This window comes from Vicia villosa, linkage group LG6 (assembly GCF_029867415.1).
Source record: "Vicia villosa cultivar HV-30 ecotype Madison, WI linkage group LG6, Vvil1.0, whole genome shotgun sequence".
Lineage (NCBI taxonomy): Eukaryota > Viridiplantae > Streptophyta > Magnoliopsida > Fabales > Fabaceae > Vicia > Vicia villosa.
In genome coordinates, this window is record NC_081185.1 from 144,037,284 (window position 1) to 144,062,226 (window position 24,943).

The following is a 24,943-nucleotide window of genomic DNA, read 5'->3' on the forward strand; positions in this document are numbered from 1 at the left end:
TGAACGTTATGGGGTGTGATGAATTAATTTATGTCATTAATGTAGCGACGTGCTACCCACGTCGCAACTGTTATTCACAGCCCCCCATGTCTGACTCCCAACCACTTTAATACTGCAAAGTTATTTAATAATAAAATACAGGTGGCGACGTTGGATTCACGTCGCAACTAACATTAATTAGCCACGTTGTTCACACGTCGCTAATTATGTCGCTGGATTAGAGTTTTTTTGTAGTGTATATTCAATATTTGCATTGTCCTTTTTATTTTCTACAATAGTAACATATTATGTATTTATTAATTTAAATTGAAAAGTAGAAATTAATTAGCTTTCTTCAACTAAAAAATAAAACTACTCACTAATTAAAAATGTTAATTAGGTTAGGATAGTCTATTTCTATTATCAATCTATTAAAAATGAAGTACCTGGAAATTTCAATTATAACCTTTTGATAAAATGTTATAACTTTTCTTATTACACTTTTTATATTCACACAATCACAACTTCCCATATCCATTTTTATTCTTCCAATGAAAAAATCTCATCTTTCTCTATCATATTATTTATTTAAATAAGATTCTCTTTCTCCATTCTCCACAATATATTGAATCATTCTCTTCCACTCCCTCAAACTTCATTCTCCAACGTGATTAAAGATTAACATATGTTTTGACCCTTCCCTGTGTCCAGTATAATAAAATTGACATCAACCATCAAAAATAGTTTTACTGTGCCAACAAACCTTACCAGTCCAACAACCGATGGGGGAAACGATGGAGTTGTGACAAGGTTGTCAAAGTCAAAAGGGTGTATCCGCACGGTAGTTTGGCTGCTGACCGGAGATAGTGGTAGCGTGCGTGGCTATTGGTATCAACACTGTCTTGTCTTGGCATATCACGATTTTTGGTCTGATTCAAGAAGGATCGTAAGCTTAAGTTTTTTTCATATTATTTTTTAGTGTTGTTTTTGGATTTTGATGTGGTGGGAGTTTCGATGAAGATGATATATTGAAGTAGCTTTTTTTTAATATATGCATTTGAAAGGTTTTATGGATGTTGCTGCAAAGTCGCCAAAAAGATCTCCTTCTAAGTGAAATGCAAAGTCGCCAAAGATGTTCTTCTAAGTGAAATGAAATTAATCTCCTTTGAGAAGATTATGTTTTGTACTTATTTTATTTATTTATTTATTTTTTTACAGAATTTTAGATTGTTTTTATTTTATGTTAATTGAGATCATTGTATATTTTTTTAATCTGATTTTACTCTGTTTATATCTTGAATGAAGATCCTAATTTGATGATTTGATTCTCTTTAGGTTGGTGTGATTTGCTCTAATTTTCTCATGAATGTTTGGATGAACCTCTTTGGACAATAACTGATTTTTTTCTTTGAAAATTATGTTACGTATACTTTGATAGTAAAAGAGAAATCAAAATTAGTGTTGATACCTATTAATTATGAGAAATGGTTAAGATATACAACTATTCTATTAATTATGAGAAATGATCATGATATTATTTGTCCGGGAAGCTGTTATAAATTTCGTTTCAAAAAATTGACTAATATAAAAAATCATATAAATTACACATGATTTATTCCAAAATAATAAAATAAATTTGTTGGAAAATAAATATTTCAAAATGACTAATGATTAACCCAAAATTAAATATACAAAGTGAACAATTTAAATTGATAAAATTTTGTTTCATTTTAAATAAATTTCATTTTTGAAAACATAAGAATAAAAATTTATTTTCTAATTATTTAGATCCTTATTTAAAACAAAATAAAATCAATTGAAATTTTATAAATTTTTAAACGTATGAAATAACTAAAACATATCGGAATGTTTTCAAATCAACTTTATAATTGTATTCATGATAACAAAATGTTGAATGGTAGTCATAAAAATTTAATGATAAATGGTAATCATAAAGAACTAATGATAAAAGATAAAAATTTATTGATACAATCATTTTTAAAGATAAAAATTTATTGATACAATCATTTTTATAAATTGAATAAGTTACGATTGTTTTTATAAACGGGAATAAGTTACAAATAATTTTATAAACGTAATAAATTCAACTATTTATACAATTATTTGTATAAATGAGAATAAGTTACATATATTTTTAATGGACACACGGGTTCAAGATGCTTCTAAACGGAAAAAAATTACAATAATTATATAAACGAGAATAAGTTACAATTATTTTTATAAAAGATAATAAGTTACTAATATTTTTATAAAGGGAAAAATTTGAAGTATTAAAACAATTATTTTTAATCTAAGAGTTCTTTGTATTTCTCTTTTTATTTCTCAATTTAACAGTTGTATATTGTTCATCGTAATGAAGGTCCTTTCAGACATAGATCCACAGGTAGATGTGAACGTAACTAAGAGATACCAGTTGTAGACTGTTCATTTTAATGTCCATCTTTTAAATCTTTCTTTTGCTGTTGTTTTATATTAATTCACTACAGGATTCATTTTTGACTAAATTATGGAATCTTATTAACAAAATATGAATAACAGACAAGACTTGATGCTCTCTTGGTCACATATATTAATAAATATATAAGAGTTCTTTTTATTTCTCAATTTAACAGTATTATAGTGTTTATCGTAATTAAGGTCATTGGAGGCATAGATCTATAGGTAGATGTGAACGTATCTATGAGATACTGGTCGTTGACTGTTCATTTTAATGTTCATCTTTTAAATATTTCTTTTGCTGCTTTTTTATATAATTGAAGTTAGACAATCGAGTGTACGATTTATAGCAAGTACGAATCAATGCTTAAAAGTTGGTGCATATTATTAGCCTATATTTAAAACTATGTGAATGTCTTGAGAAATTAATTTATATTTTATAAATGATGGTCTGATAAACGCGTAATGTGAATCCAGACGGGACCCGTGCGCTAGCACGGATTTCTTACTAGTTATTAAATGGAAATGAAAGATTATAAGTATAAGAATTGAAATAAATATTTTAAGATATTTTAAAATAATTAAGTATTATTATATTATTAATAAAATAAGACATAAAGTACATTATGACATTTATCATTCATAAGCCCCAATTGTTTTTTCTTTTGAAATATTTTTCTAAAATTTAACTAAATGGATTTATCATAAAAAATTATAAATTAATAATTTTTTAACTTTGTAGGTATTGTCCATATAATTTTCACTTTTATAAATAAAAGATGAAAACATTTAATTCATTGATTTTATTATGAAATAAAATAAATAAAAAATTTAATCTATTATTTTTCATCCTTATAGAAATTATCCAGAGAGAATTATATAGTCAGATTTATATATTATAAAAGTTAAAAGTATAAAATGTTTATTTCAATTTTGTTTTTCCAAAATAAAATTAGAATATATGTGTACAATCTCCATTTTCAGTAGCATATGATAATTATTTTTTTAAAAAAATTATATTAATAGTTCATCAAATAATACTTTTTAATGAATAATTGATACTATATAATTTTTTACAACATCATTAATAAGACGAACGTACAACAATAATTTGTGTAACAACACTCAATAAAAATTGTAACCGATTAATTTATTAATTATTATTTTTAAGGTTAAATATGTTGTTGGTCCCTATAAATATTTCAATTTTGACTTTTAGTTCCTATAAAAAAATATTGACTTTCTATAAAATTATTTTTGCACACAGTTTTAATCCTGTGATGGAATTAAAACTGCGTGCAAAAGTAATTTTATAAGGACTAAATGTCAATATTTTTTTTATAGGGACTAAAAGTCAAAAGTGATAATTTTATAAGGATTAAAAATATATTTAACCCTAATTTTTGTATAATTATTATTTATTTTCTTAAAAAATCAATAGTCTAACAACACTCAATAAAAATTGTAACTGATTAATTTACTAATTATAATTTTTATTGATACAATTAATAAGTTAATAATTATTGTTTATTTTCTTAAAAAATCAATAGTCGTTATTAAAAATAATATAAATAATATGAAAAAAATAATAACAATACATATATTTATATCACCAAATTAAACTTAAAAAAAATTGATTTTGTACAAATATATGAATATATTTATGAAAAAAATAACACAAATATAATGTTTTTTAACACTCGTGTCCAAATAATCAGTTATAAAATATAACATTATTAAATATGTAGCCCTTAACTATACATAAATGAGTATTTTAATGTAAAAACTAAATACACTTATAAGTTACTTCTTGACTTTGACATTTAAAAAAAAAAAATTAACATATTAAAGTTTTTTTTTTGTTGTGAAAATGTTGATACATGCATCTAAAAGGTTTTTGAAAAAATGGATAAGATTCATATATAATTTATTAACTAAACCAATAATTTGGTTAAATAGTAGTTCAAAATATCAATTTTAATTATACTTTTATAATTAATTTTTAAATTTACCCATAAAATGAATATTATACAATACATTTTTATTATATAAACTTGAATCAACAATATTATTTTTTAATATTATCCCGACAAAAGTGATAACATTTTATAATTAAAGAAAATATTATCGTAAACTATCATGATTATTCTATTTAGTACAATCCATAAAAAAGTTTTTATTTAAAATTATCTAATAACATCTTCTAAAAAATTCACTTTAGTATAATCTATTTTCAAATTGATTATAGATGCTACTTCCTATGATTTTACTTAGGATGATAAAATGGACTCGACATATTGGGCATCCTCGTTTTTTCCGCATTTTTTAAATTTATTTTTAATTAACTCATCTATTATCATAAGTTTTGGGAGATTATTTGTTTAAAACAATTTAGGGTTAATAGTCATTTACCCGAAAAAAAAATCCAAATAACCATGTTTAATAATTTATTTACACCAAAAACCATGTTTTCGGAAAAATTACCGGTATGACCAGGTTTCAGAGGTGGCGTCCACATAGGAGCCACCTCAGGTGGCGCCAATGGCCAAAAGTCCCTAACCTATGCGCCACCCAGGGTGGCATCAATGTACATTTTTTGATTTTTAGCCACCTAGGGTGGCGCCTATGTACATTTCCCTTTTTTTTTATTTTTTTTTTTGTTTTTTTTTTTAATTGTTTATATACTAATTTTTTTTTAATTTTTTTTATTTATTAATAAAATTGTTTTTAACATAAATAAATAAATTATTATTTTTTTATTTATTAATAAAATTGTTTTTAACAAAAATAAATAAATTATTATTATTTTTATTTATTAATAAAATTGTTTTTATTTTAAAGTATTAAAAAAATATATATTAATTTGCAACAGATAAAATCAGTGAATCAGCTAACTCGAGCGTCCACGTAAAAAAGTAGTTCATTCATTAATTAAAAGGTACATAGAAAATAACCAACAGAAAAAGATAAAGTAAAACATCTAAGAAATCACCACGGTTAAAACAATGTCATTAGGTCCATGCATCATTTGAATGGCATCAATGTCGTATTCCACGTTATCCCAGAAAGTTATCGTTGCTCCAGTCACATCATCAGCCCTTGTTTTAAGCCTCTTGATGCTTCTTATCTGTTCGCCGGCCTCGTACTCCCCCTCTAAAAATCTCAGGAGAGTCCTCTTGAGTTGCTCGACGGAAGAGATATTCCAAAACATAACCGGCATGGGAGGTTTGACGGGGGAGAATATGACATGTCCGTTCCTTCTGCGATACTCCGGTTCAGGTTCGCTACGCCATGTTGATCTCCGGGGCGGCAACTCTATTGTCCGGTGACATCCATCTGGCCTAATGGTTGTCCGGCGAGGCATGGTTGTGTTTGTGTGATTGTTTGGTATTTGGAGTTTGTGTATCTGTGTGTAAACTCAACCATAGGAGCCCCTAATTTATAATAGTAGTGGGTAGAAAAAATTAATGATGTTGCGTACTGTTTACAAGCACGCCTAACATGTATGATAAATGGAGACACACTGATCAATGACTGACTTGATGGAGCTGGACGAAAACATGCGTATTTGACTGTCCAAAATAAAGAGTGGCGGTATGGGCCATGAAGACAAACACACAACGAGACAAAGACATAACTAGTTGATTTAATAAAGGATAATACAAATACATAACCAATAGAAATAGAAATACAAATACAAATACAAATACAAATACAAATACAAATACAAATACTAATACAAATACAAAAATATTATCAATAAAAATACAGATACAAAATACAAATGACATGCAACTAATTGTTGGTGGAATTTGATCCACGGTTAGGACAGGTATTTCTATTGTGCCCGACTTCACGACATATGCTACACTTTCGTACCATTTTCTCATGATCCATCTCGGTTGTGATCCGGGTGCTGTTCGGACGACCTCTTTTCTTTCTCCGCATGTTATCATTATGCCAAACCACGTCCCCTTCATACACAGGCCAATAATCCTCCTTTGCCATCACTTGAAATGAGTTGTTGTACACCCCGAGCAAGGTATCCGCCTTGTAAATGGGAGATAAAAGTGCTAATGGATCTTGATGCGCATACGAACATGCTGCAATTACATGAGAGCATGGCATCCGAAAGGCTTGAAACTTTCCACAATCGCACCACCCTTCATCTATAAGAACCCTGTATTGTTGTCTCGGAAGGCCCTCGTTATGGTCAATCGTTTCCTTAACACTGAAGGTCCGGTTGAATCGATCGAAAGATGTCACAATGTGGCTGTTGGCTTTGGCAGATTGCTCTTTCATGAATTTGACGCATGTTTCGCTCCATAATTGTCCGGATTGTATAACTGCATTCCAACGCTCACCTCTTTTTGCGAAAAGAGAAGCCATCCTATAGTATGTTGCTTCCACCAAGGCAGTAATCGGAAGGTGTCTGATGCCCTTAAACACCCCGTTCATAGACTCCACAAGATTCGTAGTCATGTGCCCCCATCGCTTCCCGTTGTCGTATGATCTGGTCCATTTCTCTCTAGCAAGACTGTCAACCCATCTGCCTGCATCTGGATTTGCCGCTACAATTTCTTGGCGATAATAATGGAACGTCGGTTGAGTCAACGCATATCCGGCATTGACAAGAGTCTTCCGAAGAGCCCTGTCCTTTATCTCCCGCATGAAATTTTGTGCAATGTGTCGAATACAGTAAACATGCGTTGATGTAGGGTTTTGCCACCCGTTTGCTGGATTGTTGTACGCACTCTCGATGGCAGCATGTCTGTCTGAAATCAAGCAAAGTCCAGGTTGGGGGGCAACGTGTGTCCGAAGATTTCTGAGAAAGAAACCCCAGCCTCCAGCAGTTTCTCCTTCCACAAGAGCGAAAGCAACAGGAAAGATGTTACTATTTCCGTCTTGAGCCACAGCCATCAACATGGTGCCTTTATATTTTCCGTACAACCAAGTACCATCTATTTGAAGAATTGGTTTGCAATATGAAAATCCTTGTACACATGGGCGGAAAGCCCAGAAGAGCCTGTGGAATATCACATTTCCTTGAAGTGATGTTCCGTCTGGAGATTGCGCCGGAAGGGTCTCTAAAATAGTAACAGTCCCAGGAGCATACATTTGAAGCGCATATAAGAAATGTGGGAGTCGTTTATACGAATCCTCCCAATTTCCATACACAACTTCGATCGCCTTGGTCTTCGCCAGCCACGCCTTTCTATAAGACGGAGTGTAGTTGTACGTTGCAACGATATGAGAGATTATTGTTTTCACCTTTAACGATGGATCTTTTTCAACTAGAGGCAGGATTTCTTGACAAATGATGTCATAACTGAGCTTACGGTGATCTTGTGAAACGTTTGTGTTAACACATGTGTGATCTTGGGAAATATATCCTATAACCCATGAGTCACTTCTCTTCCTGTATGATGCATGCAACCTGAATCCACAATCAGTGTTACTACAGTAAATTTTGTACCTTTCGACATTGGCGCGATCAACTCTAAAATCAACATTGTTTGCCATATGAAATCTTTTTATCGCCATGATACATGCCTCCTTAGAACGAAATCTGTCTCCTACTTTTAACCGTTGATCTGTTTGGGTGTATGGGTCATAGAAAATATCAGTCGATGGTTCGTCATCCCCATCAAAATTCAGGTTCCTCATGTGCACTGGAGGCATATGCACTTGATCTCGTGGTACAACAACCTCCGGTTCATCCTCACTTTCCTCGTTTACCAGGTCATCAACTTCTATTTCCGGTGCTTCTTCTTCTTCATCCACAACGTCGACCTCTGCTTGCTCGTCTCCAAGTGCATCAATGACCTGTGACTCAACCATCTGTGTGGGTTGAACTTCGGGTAGAGTAACATACAGTTCTATGCATTCGTAACCAGAATACTCATGATTGGCAAACATATTCTGCATGTCTTCATCGTCTTTGATCTCAACTTGGATAAACTTGACCGGGTTGTCCCCACGAAGAAATCGATATTGGTAAAAAATCTGGGATACACCACCCATTGCAAGCTTCGTCTCTAATCTCCCTTTGAAGTAACTGAAATTTGCTTTTCTGCTTAAACAAAATCGTTTAACCTCAGTGTTTCTAAACAGAAAACCAACTTCTTCGTTGTCATAGGTCTCGCCAAAAATATGAGCGTTGATAATGTATTGTGGAGGGGCCATTGTTGAGTGGGTAGAGAGTTTTATTTCAAATATGTAATCAGATGTGTAATGTGTTGTGTTAGTTTACACGTTATATGTTTCCTTTATGTAGACGAACATTGAGTGATGACAATTATGAAGGCGAAAACTATACAATCACATGCGTACTGAGTTGATTTGATGAATAAATGACACTGCTGCACACCAGACTGTTTAACAATTGATTTGAGGTGTGCATGACAGTGCTGAACTGTTGCACAGTCGACTTGACCAGACACAACCATACTGTACAATCACATGCGAATAAAGTTGACGGAAAATGAATGCCTGAGTTGATTTGAGGTGTGCTTGACACTGGTGAACTACAGTCGACTTGACCAGACACAACCATACTGAACAGTGTACACTGTACAATCACATGCGAAGACTGTATGCTAATTATTTTCGGTGACACAGAAAACCCTAACCAAACCCTAACCCTAAATTTTCAAAAAAAAACATAGAAAACCCTAACAAAACCCTAACCAAACCCTAACCCTAAATTTTCAAAAAAAAAAATAATAGTAGCATGTAGGCGCCACCTGGGGTGGCGCATTAGACCAATTTTTCCCAGCATGGCGCCACCCCAGGTGGCGCATTAGTGTTCTTTCTTTTTTTTTTTTGTTTTTTTTTGCCCTAATTTTGTCTAGTGGTCCCCACTGCCAAAACCCTAATCTGATCCGCCAGCATGTGATTTACCTGCATCGAAATACTGTATGCATGCATGCCTAGACAATTCAGCACCGAACACGGGATGCAGGCCTAGTCTATTCTGCCAGAAACAATTAATGCATGCATGCTTAGACAAAGTCAGCACAAAACACGGGAATGCATGGTCATTTCAATTCAACACAGAATGCATGTGAACCCATCTTTATCACTTTGATATCTGTATCACATGCATGCTCACCACTTGGCCCTCATGCACTTAACATCAGCAACCACCAACCCTCTATAAATACTCTTATAGACTTGCTTTCTTTTCACCAACATATATTCTTCTTCTTCAAAAAAACACTTTGCATTTTCAAATCCGCAGAAAACTTAAAGAGTTCTTGAAAATGGCTCAACAACAACTTCTTACCATGGGTGAAACACACAGAGGAACTAGAGCGAATTTGGCGACCTATGTAAGTTTATACTTATTTATTTCTAAACATCTATGCGTATGTGATATCCAGTTTAATCGATTTATTTGTTGTTCTTAGGCTGTTGATCGATTCCGTACACGTTCTCACGCTTATGTTGAACCCGACGAGAGGATTATTCCGAATCTCCAAGCATGTGGCTTCGGACATATCATAAAAGTTAACAACAACACCATAGACAGAAAATTCATCCTTGCCTTGCAAGAGCGATGGAGGCCTGAAACCCACACGTTTCATCTTCCAATAGGTGAGTGTACTATTACTCTAGAGGATGTTTATATGTTACTTGGTCTGCCCATTGATGGCAAGGCTGTTAATGGATCTGTTCAACATGCTAATTCAATGTGTGAGAGAGTGTTGGGAAGAGATCTAGTTGTGCCTACTCAAGGTTCAAGAGGCCAGGGTATCAGTCTGGTCTCCCTTAGAGATTACTATGATGAACTCGTCATGATGGACAACTTTACTGAGGAGCATGTTTGGTTAATGACTAAGGTTTATATAATGTTGATGTTTGGTAAACTTTTATTCCCGGAGTCGACAGGTAACACTGTCAACTTTTTCTATTTAAGTAAATTTGACAGTATTAGCAAGATTAGGAAATATAGTTGGGGGTCCGCCGTTTTGGCGATGTTATACCAGTCTCTTTGTAAGAACGCGGTTGCCGAGAAGTGCACCTTCTATGGATGTGCGTTCCTCCTACAAGTATGGGGTTGGTGGAGAATGCCGACGCTGTCCCCGGTAGGCAGGAACAACTACACGTTCCCTTATGCAACAAGGTACGTCTTTTTCTCTTTTTCAACGCTATTCCTTGAATGCTAACTATATTTTTCATAAAAATCTGAAATAACATTTTTGCTCTTTTTTTTTTAGGTTCTGTGGTCCTAAATTGGATTACAGTAAGAATCCGAGGGGGAGTGTTGTTTTATATCGGGACCTAATTGATCACCTCCGAGCTGAAGATGTATTATCCCTAAACTTTTATATGATCATATAGATGTATTACAATTCATCATGCTTTTTAATAATATGTTATTTTTTCTCCCACGCAGTTTAATTGGAGACCATACTTGTTGCTGGACCATGAGCCAAACGAGAGTGACCGGGAAGTTTGGACTGCAGTAGTACCGATAATAAGGTTCAACATCATTGAGATGCACCAATCTGACCGTGTGAGACTGCAGTTTGGCATGCATCAACCAATCCCGGACCCCCCCACTGATTTGGGTCGCTGGCATATTAAAAGAGTTAACAATCAATGGGACCACGCAGATTATCGTACATTCGCACCTGAATTTTGTGAGATGTGGAGGCAGCGTCGCAGCCGTCTGTTACAATTCCCTGTAGCCCAACTCCCCATGTTTCCAACCGCGAGATACCTTGCTTGGTATAGAACAGTCACAACCCCCGATATGTATGTGTCAGACCCCTACTACCTACACGACCCCCGCCAACAACAACACGCACAACAACCACCCCAACAATACGCACAACAACCACCCCAACAATACGCACAACAACCACCCCAACAACCACCCCAAGAACCACCCCAACAACGACAACAACGCCAACAACGCCGACAACGCCAAACATCCGAGCAACCTGACCATGAGGAATTTCAAACAACACCAACAACGCCCTACCAAAGTCAACCCTTCCAACAACAATCATGGGGCTTCACCCAACAACTCCGTGACGCCGAACAATCCACTAGGCTACCCGTCCAACAACAATCGTGGGGCTTCACCCAACAACACTATGACGCCGGCCCCTCCTCCTCCACTAGGCAACCCATCCAGCAACAATCATGGGCCTTCACCCAACAACACGGCGACGCCGGCCCCTCCAGCTACAATAGGCAACCCAGCCCCGACATGGGTCTAGATGACAATTACGACCCAAACGAGCAAATGACCACTCAATCGTCACAGTACCAACAACATGGATACCCCACACCCCAATTTCCACAACACCAACAATATGGGTACACCACACCCCAGCAAACAATGCCATTTTTTCAAGGTCAATCAAGCGCTGGGTTTTACCGACCATGTGACGCAACTCCACCGCCAAGACAAATCTTTGAGGGCATGGGGACCCGACTATTTGACAGCAACATACAAGAATACATGTCCAATGAGCGCATGGAGGGGCTAATCCGAGGACCGCCTACCCAGACACAACAAGAACAACCAAGGAATAGGGGGGGTCGTGGAGAAGTGGCTCGTCGAGATCCTTCCAACCGGATTCGAACAGTTCCAGATTGCGGAACTGGCGGTGAGAGGGGTCATGGTCCGGCGCCGGGTCGGAGGGGTCATGGTCGGAGGGGTCGTGAATAGCATAATATCCATGTTTTATTATTTATCTTATTTGTACCGTATTTGTAATGTTTGAACTGTATGGCCGTATTTCTAAGTTTGTTTCTGCATTTCTTGTACTTGTAATGTTTGGAATAAATGACATGTGGTGTTTCATTATTTATTTAATTGTTAAAACAATTTTATTAATAAATAAAAAACTAAAATATAACTTATTTATTTATGTTAAAAACCATTTTATTAATAAATAAAAAAAATTAAAAAAATAGTATATAAACAACAAAAAAAAAACAAAAAAAAATTAAAAAAACATTAGTATATAAACAATTAAAAAAAAACAAAAAAAAAATAAAAAAAAAAAGGGAAATGTACATAGGCGCCACCCTAGGTGGCTAAAAATCAAAAAATGTACATTGATGCCACCCTGGGTGGCGCATAGGTTAGGAGAAATTGGGGGTTGGCGCCACCTGAGGTGGCTCCTATGTGGACGCCACCTCTGAAACCTGGTCATACCGGTAATTTTTCCGAAAAGATGGTTTTTGGTGTAAATAAATTATTAAACATGGTTATTTGGATTTTTTTTTCCATTTACCCCTTGCAATATAGGCCTATTTTGATTTACCCCTTTAAAAAAAAGTTTTTAAAAACTTCCTTGAAATATTAAAATTCCAACTCTTTTGCCCCCAGATAAAAAATTACCTTCGATAAAAGTTTCTTTTTTATTTACCATTTTAAATTTTACACGCTTAGAGGGTACTCCAAAATTGCAGGGATACTTAAATTTTTTTCTTAAAGGGGATAAATCAAAACACGCTTATATTGTAGGAGTAAATCACTATTAACTCAAAAATATATGAAAACAACACATAATATTGTTCATAAGATTTTTTTTCCACAAGTTTTCCGAAACAACCAAATTTTATTTATGTATTTTAATTCAAAGTTAAGAACATAAAATAGTGGCATATAATTTTTTTTTCATATTTATTTAAATAGACCGGTTTAATAAAATTAATTTTTTTATATGACTTGAAATCTAACATTTTTAACTAAATAGACTTATTACAAATATAGGTCTTTTCTATTAAAAAAAATCTGATATAACTTGAACTTGTGTAGATTAAATTGTAGCCTCCTGTTAACTAATATGAACTATTTCCACTTCTATTTTCTTGTAAATGAGTACTCCCTCCGTTTTTTATTATAAGTCGTTTTGGAAGAAAAAAAATTGTATTTAAATAAATGTCGCTTTACAATTCCAATGAATAATTAATGTTATTTTTCCTATTATATCCTTAAATATTTATTAGTCTCTCTCCTTTCAATTATATAAATTTATCTTCCACATATCATTAATAAAGGATAATTTTGTAAAAACCTTCATAATTTCTCATTTTCATACAACAATTATTATTTTTCTTAATCTGTGTGAAAAGTATAAAACGACTTATAATAAAAAAACGGAGAGAGTATTCAATATTCACGAAATATCTGGTTTTAAAATTATTATAGTATCGGCAAAACTACAAGTGGAAGAATGGGTAAATGGTCAATGCATCAATGATGTGTTTATTATTTGTTAGTTGGGCGTTACCTACGTCCCATCCATTACAAGTTTACAACTAAAACATTAATTGATGGAGATTCAGATCTCATACATCAATCATTCAACAATTTTGTTTTGATTGATGTTTAGTTTAGCTAGAACAAGTGAACATATGGTAGGTGACAGATGAAAGAGAGAAATCACATAATGAGATTCAGATCTCATACATCAATCATTCAACACTTTTGTTTTGATTGATGTTTAGTTTAGCTAGAACAAGTGAACATATGGTAGGTGACATGAAAGAGAGAAATCACATGACATATGAAATTGAAGTTAATGTGAAAAATGTCAGGAAAAAAATAAAGATAATATTCCGTTAGTAAGACCATTTACAATAGATATGTTGAATAATTTATTAAGTAGTTGAATAAGTGTAATGGGGTGTTGAAAATGAGGTGAATTAAATTGTGTTGAATAAATTTAACATGTTGAATAAGAGAAAATGGGGGTCACAAAAAACACTTGACAAAATATTATTGATTGTGTAAGTTATTATATTTTTATTTTATCATAATTATTTGGGGTCAATTATTTTATCGTAAATTATTCTTTTTAATTTTTTTATTTTTATCAAAATTCATTATTTTTTTCTCTATAAATAGAGACTAGTTTTATTAGATTTGGACACAGAAAAAAATCAACTTTCTTCTCTCTAAATTTCCTATATTTCGTATTTATTACTTGCAAGGAAAAAAACTAATTAAAAATATAAAATTAGAAAAATAAAAATAAAATAAATTATTAAATTAGAAAAAAATTAAAATAAATTATTTAACTCTTAATTATTTTAATTTAATTTCAATTGATAATTGTTATTAATATATAATCACAAAAATAAAAACATAAAAGAAAATAATAATATGAAATAAAAGTGGTGGGGTAGGGTGTTGAACTTTATTAAACAAAATCATTGTAGTAAGTAAAAATTGAATGAACGTTTAATTATTAGGTGGAAGAGAGAGATGATGATGTAGAGTGTAAAAAGTGAAAAAATAGGGTGTTGAATTTAGAAACCATTGTTGATAGCCTAAGGGTAGAAATAGGTTAGGCCAGACTTTAGAAAGCCTGAGTCTGACATATGATAAACTTAAAATTTTTAATTCTGGCTTATGGCATATCATAGACTCAATTTTTTGACCTAACCTGACAATTTTAAAAGTCTGATCTGACCTGAAAGGCAACATATTTAGTCTTTGTTCTACTATATATGCATACATAGGCTAGGCTAGCCTTTTTAACTTTTTTTCTTCTAATATATATATATATATATATATATATATAATCACTGCCCTCAAGACAATGATTAAAACATTAAAATAGTAAATTTATCTCGGTAATCTACGTATTTAATGCCTTGAAAATTAAAATATTAAATTTTCTATAATATATTTTCTTTTTTTAGAATACTTAACCATTGCCCTGAGGGCACTGGTTAGCAAGACATATATATATATAGGGTTAATAGTAGTTTACCCCCCTGTAATATGAGCGTGTTTTGGTTTAACCCCCTACTGTTGCCAAAGGCAGGTTTTGGCAACGGTTTTTTTGAAAAAACCGTTGCCAAAAGGTAGGGAGGGGGGAAAAGCAAAATTCGCTAACATTACAGGGGGGTGAACTACTATTAACCCATATATATATATATATATATATATATATATATATATATATATATATATATATATATATATATATATGATCGAACCTATTTAGCATATTTCTAATATATATGTAAATATAGGCCGACTTATAAGCTTTCATAGATTTTTTTAATAGTCTAAATATGAATTATTTAATAAAATAAACTTTTAAAAAAACTTAAACCTAACCCTTTTATTAAATAAGTATGGTCTAATTTGACCTTAAATAGTCTAGACTATAGGTTCTTATCCTATTCCCACCCCTATTCGCTAGTTCTTACTTCTTATATAAGAGAATTTTTTTTAATTTATAAAATAATTAATTAATTTAATAAATATATAGTATCGCAATTTTATTAAAAAAAGAAAATAACCCAAAGGATAAATAAAACCGAATCCAACTTGTTGTTGATTGGAAAAATTTGATTATGTAATAGTGTTTTTTAATTTATATCCAATTCATAACATTTAACTTTTTTAAAATTTTTTTTAAAGTTGATTGTATATATACCATTGAATGTACACAGCCTATCAATTAAATTTAAAATGGAATTAAACCACAGAAGACAACACTTGACTTTTTTTTTCTTCTGTCAGAAAAAGTTATTTCCTAGTAATTGCTAGGTGGGATTTGGTAGTCGATAGGTAAGAAAATGTTTCATTTCATTTCATGGCTAATAATAAACGTGTAGGTAGGTACCACCAATGTAACCCATAAAATGTTATTATAGCTATTTGAGTTGTGGATTTTTCTTTTGTTCTAATTGTTTAATAGTGTGAATTTAATCTCTTATGTTTTGTTTTGATTAAAAAAGAAAATTGAAAAAAGAAAGTAAGATGACTGATTGTTGAAGGAATAAAACTAGTGAAAAAGTGAATGGAACGTGAGGTGATTTTTTTAGTTGTTTGGTATGAGTGAAAATAAAAGCAAAGTGGAGGGAAAAAGGTATATACTCCCTCCGTCTCATAATAAATGTCGTTTAAGGTTGTTACACACAGATTAAGAAAGGTAATGATTGAGTCAATAAAGATAACATTTTTACAAAATTACCCTTAATTACTATTGGTTGTTATATATTGTCATGTCTTGAAAAGAGTGTAGATAAGGGATAAAGTTGATAAAAGTTAGTTAATGTTACATTGGGAAAGTAAAGAGACTATTATTTTGAGACAACTTTTTAGGCCTAAAAAGACATTTATTTTGGGACAGAGGGAGTATTTGTTAAATGTCATATATATATATATATATATATATATATATATATATATATATATATATATATATATATATATATATATATATATATATATATATATATATATAATTTAATTTTTTATTCTAATTTCATTCAATTTTTTCCTTCTATCACTTATTTACACTATCTTTTATATATATCACTTATTTACACTATTTTTGAAAAGAATTTTAAAAAATTGCATGTGAATTATCTAAAACCTATAGGGCGACAAAAATGGCGATTTCCACTGTTCATGTTTGAACCTTAAAATCAACCGTCTGTTTCTTCAATCCTCATAGTCAAGTCAAGGAGTGTTTGCGGTACGATTTGGATGGTTTTGACATAAAAATTCATCCGAACCGCAAGAGAAAAATGTGTGCGGTTTGGTTCGGTTCGGTTGATTTTTATAAAAATAATTAACCAAACCAAATCAATGTGGTTTGGGTTGGATCGGTTTTTTATAAAAGAAATTATTGAGCCATACATACACATATAGATGTGATAAGTGCCAAAATGTTGTTATTGTGAGTATATAATTGTGGCACTTATCGATTCTATTCATTTTGTTTTTGTAATAAAATCCCCACTTTTGTGTATATATTCACATTATTTAGTTTTTATATGTTTTATATACCGTTTAATAGTTTTTCCTTTGTTTTTATAGGTATTCATGCTTATTGGAGCCTCGAGGAATAAAGTGTCGAAGGCACAGCTCCGATTGCGCGATTTTGGATCAAATAAGCAAGTTTTGTGCAGAGAGCGCCGCTGAGCGGCGTGTAAGCGCGCTTTCCAGGGGCGAACCAAATTTTTCTGGCCGCTAAGCGGTGACTCTGGCCGCTAAGCGGAGGCCTGTTTACTGTTCTTGATATTTTTGTAATACGTGTAGTCCGCTAAGCGAGATTTGGCCGCTAAGCGGCCGTAGCAGAAATTGTCTTTATATTTCTTCATTTGTAACATTTCTAGGTTATGGTTTTGGGAAAGTTTTAGTTCCAACTCCATCATTTTCATTCTTAGAGTAGGATTAGCTTAGAAAACAACACTGGGTCATGCACTTGGAAGATCAGAGGTGGATTTCTCATCAACCGGAGCTGACAACCCGCGAGATGTTTGGTTTATCTTCTCTATTCTTTGTGTATTGCTTTTGTGTTGGGTTTGTTTGTATATTTACTCGAATCTTATGTATATTTACCGATTATAATGTTATATTTAACTTGCTTTATAAATCTGTGTTGATGTTATCCTGGATTTTTGCTCTATGTTGGGGATTTAGGTTGCTTTAGAGATGAACTTATTGAATCCTTATCTAGGATGATAATCTGTTGGTTCTGAACTCTAGAGATAGATTTAGAGCTAGCATTCACTGTTTGTATCTGTTCTTAATGCTTTCGTGTTTAAGCGGCGCGCGAGAGATCGCCGATGCGAGAATACGGATGTTCTCGTGACTTTGCGTTAGAGATAACCTTAGTTGTGAGATGATCTCGTTTGTGCTCCAGAGATGGACGCTTATGTGAGAGATACGTGATAACATAGATGAGTATCGTAGGTTGAGTATAATAGGTTGGTAAGTGTATGTTTGTGAAGAGTGAATATATTTACATTCCTGATAAGTTATTTCTCTTCTAAGAATGTGTTTATTCTTTTCTTGTCTATATCTTTGTTTACTTTTTGCTCATTCAAACCCAAGCTCAAAATCATAGAAACTGTTGAATGGCATTCCACCATCTCTGTGGACGATAATTCCCGGATCAATATTTCCAAATCTTTTTTCGTTGCTTTCCCTATACTGCATTCAACAAAATGGCGCCGTTGCCGGGGATGGTTATGATTGCATTGCAATAGTTTCCGTGGTCTTGAGCTTTGTATATATCGTATATATTGTATAGTTTCACTTGTATATATATTTACTTGTACATGTTTACTTGTTTATGTTCACCATATAGTTACTTGTATATGTTTGCATACAAGTATACTTTGTTGGTGAATGTTGGTGAAACACGTTGAGATCGGACCAGTTCGTTATTCAAAATCTTCACTTTTCAACTTGTGAATCCAATATTCACCAAATTTTCTCTTTTTGTATGATAATAGTTGTTTGTGTTCCATACTTGTGCATATGTGGTGGTTTGTGTACATAATTGTATATTTGTGTTTTCTTTTATGTTCGTATAATTGTTGTATATATTGTACTCGTAACGTTTTTTGAGTGCTTTGGTTAGGACACTTTCTATAGGCTTGTGCGGTGAGATGTCACCATGGCATGACGAGAGGAAGCTACTTTCCGAACACCGAAACAATAAAGGCGTCGAGCTAATGACGTAAAACAAGCGCTTGTTGGGAGGCACCCCAACGGTTGTAAATTTTGTTTATTTTTATGTTTAAGAGGAATTTAGGTGAAGTGGAAGAAAATTTGAACAGCTGGTGCAGTTCTGATTTTTCTGGTTTTTCTGTCATCCGCTAAGCGAGCCTAGCTCCGCTAAGCGATGACAGCAAAATTCTGTTTTCTTGCTTTGTACAAGTGGGGTTCCCATTCCACTCGGTTCACTCCTTTTTCCCACTTTCACCAAGGCTATTTAGTAGTAGATACTAGTGTTATTTTTCTAATTCTTTTATTGGTTGTTTGTACTTGAATTTTGTCGGTGATTTAAAGATTTTTGAGGTGATTTTCCAAAGCTTGAGTGTTTCGACTTGCGAATGTATGGTAGGATATTGTTTTTGAAGTTGTATCATTCAAGGTACTCATTTATCACTTTCTATAGCATAACATGTTTAGGAAATTTTTCATTTGTACAATTACCATACCATTCATTCTTTTGCATTACTTGCTTATTGATTGAATCACTTTAGTTCCCAAACCATAAATGTGAGGAAGCTTTCCATTGTTCATATATGCTGGAGGCCACAATCTTTGTTTTAACTAGATTTTATTATGCTTAATCTTTTGTTTATGTTGATTTTATGAAAGCATGAAAAGGATCAAGGCATTTTGTTTCATTTTGAGCACAACCACCATAACCAAATAGTAAATTCACCTTGTGAGCGTGTGATCATTTGTTAACCCTTTTGAGCCTTTTTGTCAATGTCCATGTTGTTTTTGCTAAAAGCTTATCTTTGAGTGTTTAGTTCTCAATTTTGCATGGATGATTGATTCTTTGTTTTCTTGAACCCTCAACCATGATTTTTGGTATGAATTTTTACCTTGCCTTAGAAAGTAGGGAGTATTCACATGATGATGTGGTTGAATTCAAGTTGGGGAGAGAAATGGTTGCACTTATTTGGTTGTTGCTATGAGGTTGGAAAGAAAAAGAAAAGAAAAAAATGTGAAAAAGAAAGAAAAGAAAAAGAAGAAAAAAAAGAGAAAAAGTTTTGAAAAATAAAAAGAAAAAAGAAGCGAATAATTATAAGTATGGTGTTTTGGTTGTGACAACTTGGAATAAGGAAGAAGTTTAATCGAGATTTTGTTGTTTGAATCTTTGGTGGATTGATCACTCCCTTAGGTTTAGGCAAGTTTTTGTTTCGATTAGCCTTAGGATATATCCCTTGTTTGTTAACCAAGCCACATTACAACCTTGAAAAGTCCTTGTGATTCTTGCTTTTGTATCTTCAATGTGATTTTTAGATGAGTGCATAATTTAATCTTTTGTTTGCAAGATTGTTGGATGAGTGTTAAAAGTCCTTCACCTTTGTGTGTTCTTCATCCATTGATGAAATTTTGCTAGGTGTGATTCATGAGATAGCATGTATTGTGTTAGAATGTTTTGTATGCTTTTTGTACTTAGGATTAGTTTCATTTACATGTTGTCGTTGTAGGATAGTGGTAAGTACTTACTTTGTTTATACGTTTTTGTATTGAACCATACATTTGTTTTTGGTTTTCAAAACTTGTTGATTCACAATTCTTTGGTTTATTACTTTTGATTCTTTGATTTATTTGACATTGTTTGAGGAAAAACAAAGTTTTAAGTTGGGGAGAGTTTGATAAGTGCCAAAATGTTGTTATTGTGAGTATATAATTGTGGCACTTATCGATTCTATTCATTCTGTTTTTGTAATAAAATCCCCACTTTTGTGTATATATTCACATTATTTAGTTTTTATATGTTTTATATACCGTTTAATAGTTTTTCCTTTGTTTTTATAGGTATTCATGCTTATTGGAGCCTCGAGGAATAAAGTGTCGAAGGCACGGCTCCGATTGCGCGATTTTGGATCAAATAAGCAAGTTTTGTGCAGAGAGCGCCGCTGAGCGGCGTGTAAGCGCGCTTTCCAGGGGCGAACCAAATTTTTCTGGCCGCTAAGCGGTGACTCTGGCCGCTAAGCGGAGGCCTGTTTACTGTTCTTGATATTTTTGTAATACGTGTAGTCCGCTAAGCGAGATTTGGCCGCTAAGCGGCCGTAGCAGAAATTGTCTTTATATTTCTTCATTTGTAACATTTCTAGGTTATGGTTTTGGGAAAGTTTTAGTTCCAACTCCATCATTTTCATTCTTAGAGTAGGATTAGCTTAGAAAACAACACTGGGTCATGCACTTGGAAGATCGGAGGTGGATTTCTCATCAACCGGAGCTGACGACCCGCGAGATGTTTGGTTTATCTTCTCTATTCTTTGTGTATTGCTTTTGTGTTGGGTTTGTTTGTATATTTACCCGAATCTTATGTATATTTACCGATTATAATGTTATATTTAACTTGCTTTATAAATCTGTGTTGATGTTATCCTGGATTTTTGCTCTATGTTGGGGATTTAGGTTGCTTTAGAGATGAACTTCTTGAATCCTTATCTAGGATGATAATCTGTTGGTTCTGAACTCTAGAGATAGATTTAGAGCTAGCATTCACTGTTTGTATCTGTTCTTAATGCTTTCGTTTTTGAGCGGCGCGCGAGAGATCGCCGACGCGAGAATACGGATGTTCTCGTGACTTTGCGTTAGAGATAACCTTAGTTGTGAGATGATCTCGTTTGTGCTCCAGAGATGGACGCTTATGTGAGAGATACGTGATAACATAGATGAGTATCGTAGGTTGAGTATAATAGGTTGGTAAGTGTATGTTTGTGAAGAGTGAATATATTTACATTCCTGATAAGTTATTTCTCTTCTAAGAATGTGTTTATTCTTTTCTTGTCTATATCTTTGTTTACTTTTTGCTCATTCAAACCCAAGCTCAAAATTATAGAAACTGTTGAATGGCATTCCACCATCTCTGTGGACGATAATTCCCGGATCAATATTTCCAAATCTTTTTTCGTTGCTTGCCCTATACTGCATTCAACAAGATGATAGCATAATTTTGTATTTAGTCATTTATGCGTTATCAAATAACAATAAAACTCATCACATTTGGACAACAACTTTCCATTTAATATACATAAATAAGACTAGATAAACGTGGAATAAAAAGAGAAACTCTTAATCCACCCCTTGGGCTTCTAAGCCATCATGCACATTGCCAAAAATGTCCCTTGCTTTCGGAGGTGTATCTCCGAACGCACCTTTTTTTCTTCTTAAATTTGATTTGTTTCGTAGGTGCATCTACGAAGTATTTTTAGTTATGCACCTCCGGAAGCATTTGATGTTAAACTCGCATCAGACTCTTCTCCTCTCTCATTCTCACACTTTTCCATTTTCTCTACTCTCTCTCATTCTCACACTTTTCCATTTTCTCTACTCTCTCTCAAACTCTCTCAACCTCAAAAATCAATCTTCCACCAAACTTCATTGTTTTCTCCCGAGTTCGGCAGGGAATATCATCATCAACACACTCATACTTGTTCAAAGCTCAATAATATCGGTAAGTTTTCGAGTTTTCGAGTTATTTTCGAGTATTTCCCGTAATAGTGTTAGAATACAATTTTAGGTGTAGAAATCATTATATAGTGTTAAAAACATAATTTAGAGACAATGCAGGTATTTTTGATGTGTAAGACGAACGATCAAGCCACAAAAAATTAGCTCATGAATGGCTGGAACAGTAACTGATGCCATTGTTGCGTTTTGAAGTTTAGAACATTCTGTTGGTGCATCTACAAAACAAATGAAACGTTAGGTAATTCCGTAGATGCAACTCCGGAACAAACCCAATTTTTTAAATTCTTGGGTGATTCTATTGCTGTATCTGCGAATGCTTTCCATATTTGCATCTACGGAGTTATAATTGTTTTTTTTTTGTTTTTCCTTTTGTTGTTATAAGTTATTTGTATCCGATTCAACTTTATTTGTAATACCTTGCAGACATTATGGCTGATGAGCCAAACCGACTTATAGTTGAGAGGGTTGCACAACATGCCTCCGTGCGACGTTTACGAAGCTAGATTGTCTCATCCACAGCTGACACTTATGTTCCAGTAGAGGTTCTGGTTAAGCCCATGGCACAAAATACTCCTCAACATAGTGGACACGTGCCTTCCACTTCTACTTCTTTGTTCCGGAGGCATCGGGATGATGGTGAGGGTACTTCACAGATTCCCTCAACCCGCAGACGTCGTCGGGATATTTTTGCTCCTCATGTACCACCTCCAGCCGATGCTGGATCTCTTAGTCCACCTCCTGATGGTGCAGGTTCTCCTATGTCACCTCATGATGGTGTTGACCCATTGCACGTGGAGGCTGGTGCGCCTGAGGCGCCTGAGGGTTACCCATGGGGTCCTTCAAATTTATTCCTGTTGATAGGGTACGCTGATCATACAGCTAGACATGTATGGAATAGAGAGGTAACATTGCTTAGACTTATTACTTTTTTCTCCTCAGTGGAAATTTATTATTTCTAACTTTTCTTGTTATTGATAGTGTTTTCTTTGGAAATTTTCAGGATAGGGCTTTATAGAAGTTCTATAATCCTGGGGGAAGATTTTATCTCTGTAGCAGCCTGGAGAGCTGTGGTTTCAGGATGTCCTCACAATTTCTGGACTGAAGGACCTATGTGAGATCGGGTACTCCACTATACACAACGGGACGCTGATGGCATTTGCGGAGAGATGTCACCCAGAGACGTCCTCATTCCATCATCCTCATGGTGAGGTTACTATTACTTTGGACGATATCTCTTGCCTCCTGCATATACCTATCTTGGGTACACTCCTTTGTCACGGTAGAATGACGAAGGAGGAAGCGAAAGAGGTTTCTAATTGAGGAGCTCGGGGCTGATCCAAAGGATGCGCTTGAGGAGGTAGAGAAGACCCGTGACGCGCATGTGAGGTTTTCCTTCTTGACGCGGAGATATGATGCCGAGCTCCTTGCGACACAACAGGTTGTTGGTGACCTAGTTGAGGTGGAGATACACAGACAGCGTGTGCTTAGGTGTTACTTCTTATTTTTGGTTGGCACTCACTTGTTTGTGGGCACGAGCTTCACGTATACAGATGTCGCTTATCTGAGGTACTTTTTGGATCCCGCACGGATCCATGAGTAAAATTGGGGAGCGACAATACTAGCATACAGCTACTCGAGACTCGGAGAGGGATGCATGTGGGAGGCAAGGACTATGGCAGGAAGTTGTTCACTCTTAGTGGTAACAATCTTATATCCTTTTACTTTTTCTCAAAGTTGTTCATTCTATATTCGTGATAATGTTTGATCCCCGTGTTTTTTATTTTCATTTTAGGGTTGAATATTACAACACTTCCCGATGATCATTGGTTGGGGAAAGGTGGATAGTATACACTGAGGCCATGCCACGTGCTCGTGCCTTCATCCCTCTTAGAGGGAGCCAGGTGTCGGATCCTTACAGATATTATCTGGATCCCATGGCTGACATGCAGTATACTATAAGACGCGCGGGTGGAATGACGTTGCACTATATTATGGATGGCTGACACGTAGTTCGAGGTAGAAGAGAGGATGAGGATGTTATCCGGCACATACAATAGTGATCGTGCTGATTATTTTGATGTGTCTTTTTATTACGTTGATGTACTTTATTTTGATTATGTATATGACATTATTTGGATGATTTATATGATATATTATTTTGGTGTACTATATACCATTGAGTTTACATTATACTACTTTGATGTACTATATTTTGATGTATCATTCTGTTGTTGCCCGAAAAAAATTGGAGTTTTGGAGTGAAATGTAGTTGATTTAAAATATAACAGAATGTTTCGTAAGCACATCTATGGAACATTCTTTTATTTAAGACGTTCCGTAGATATATCTACAGAAGATTCCCTTAACCGATTTAATTTGAAATTTCCCAACGTTCACTAGTTTATGCGTAGATAAAGCTAAAAAAACAAATTTTGGCATAAAAAGGGTGCTTCCTGATCCATATCTCTAGAATCGGAGGACATAAATGGAATTTCGGCAGGTGCCTAAGAGTATCGAGGTGTGGATTGAGATATTCTCAATAAAAAATATAAA

The 24,943-nt window shown here is 33.8% G+C and overlaps 1 protein-coding gene across 1 annotated transcript; it reads left to right on the forward strand.

The window, feature by feature from the left end:
- The first annotated feature begins 9,725 nt into the window (after positions 1–9,725).
- Positions 9,726–10,782, forward strand: LOC131614894 (protein MAIN-LIKE 2-like). Its single transcript, XM_058886430.1, has 3 exons — positions 9,726–9,770; positions 9,849–10,564; positions 10,659–10,782. The coding sequence occupies exons 1-3, from the start codon at positions 9,726–9,728 to the stop codon at positions 10,780–10,782; spliced, it is 885 nt and encodes a 294-aa protein (XP_058742413.1).
- The last annotated feature ends 14,161 nt before the right edge of the window (positions 10,783–24,943 follow it).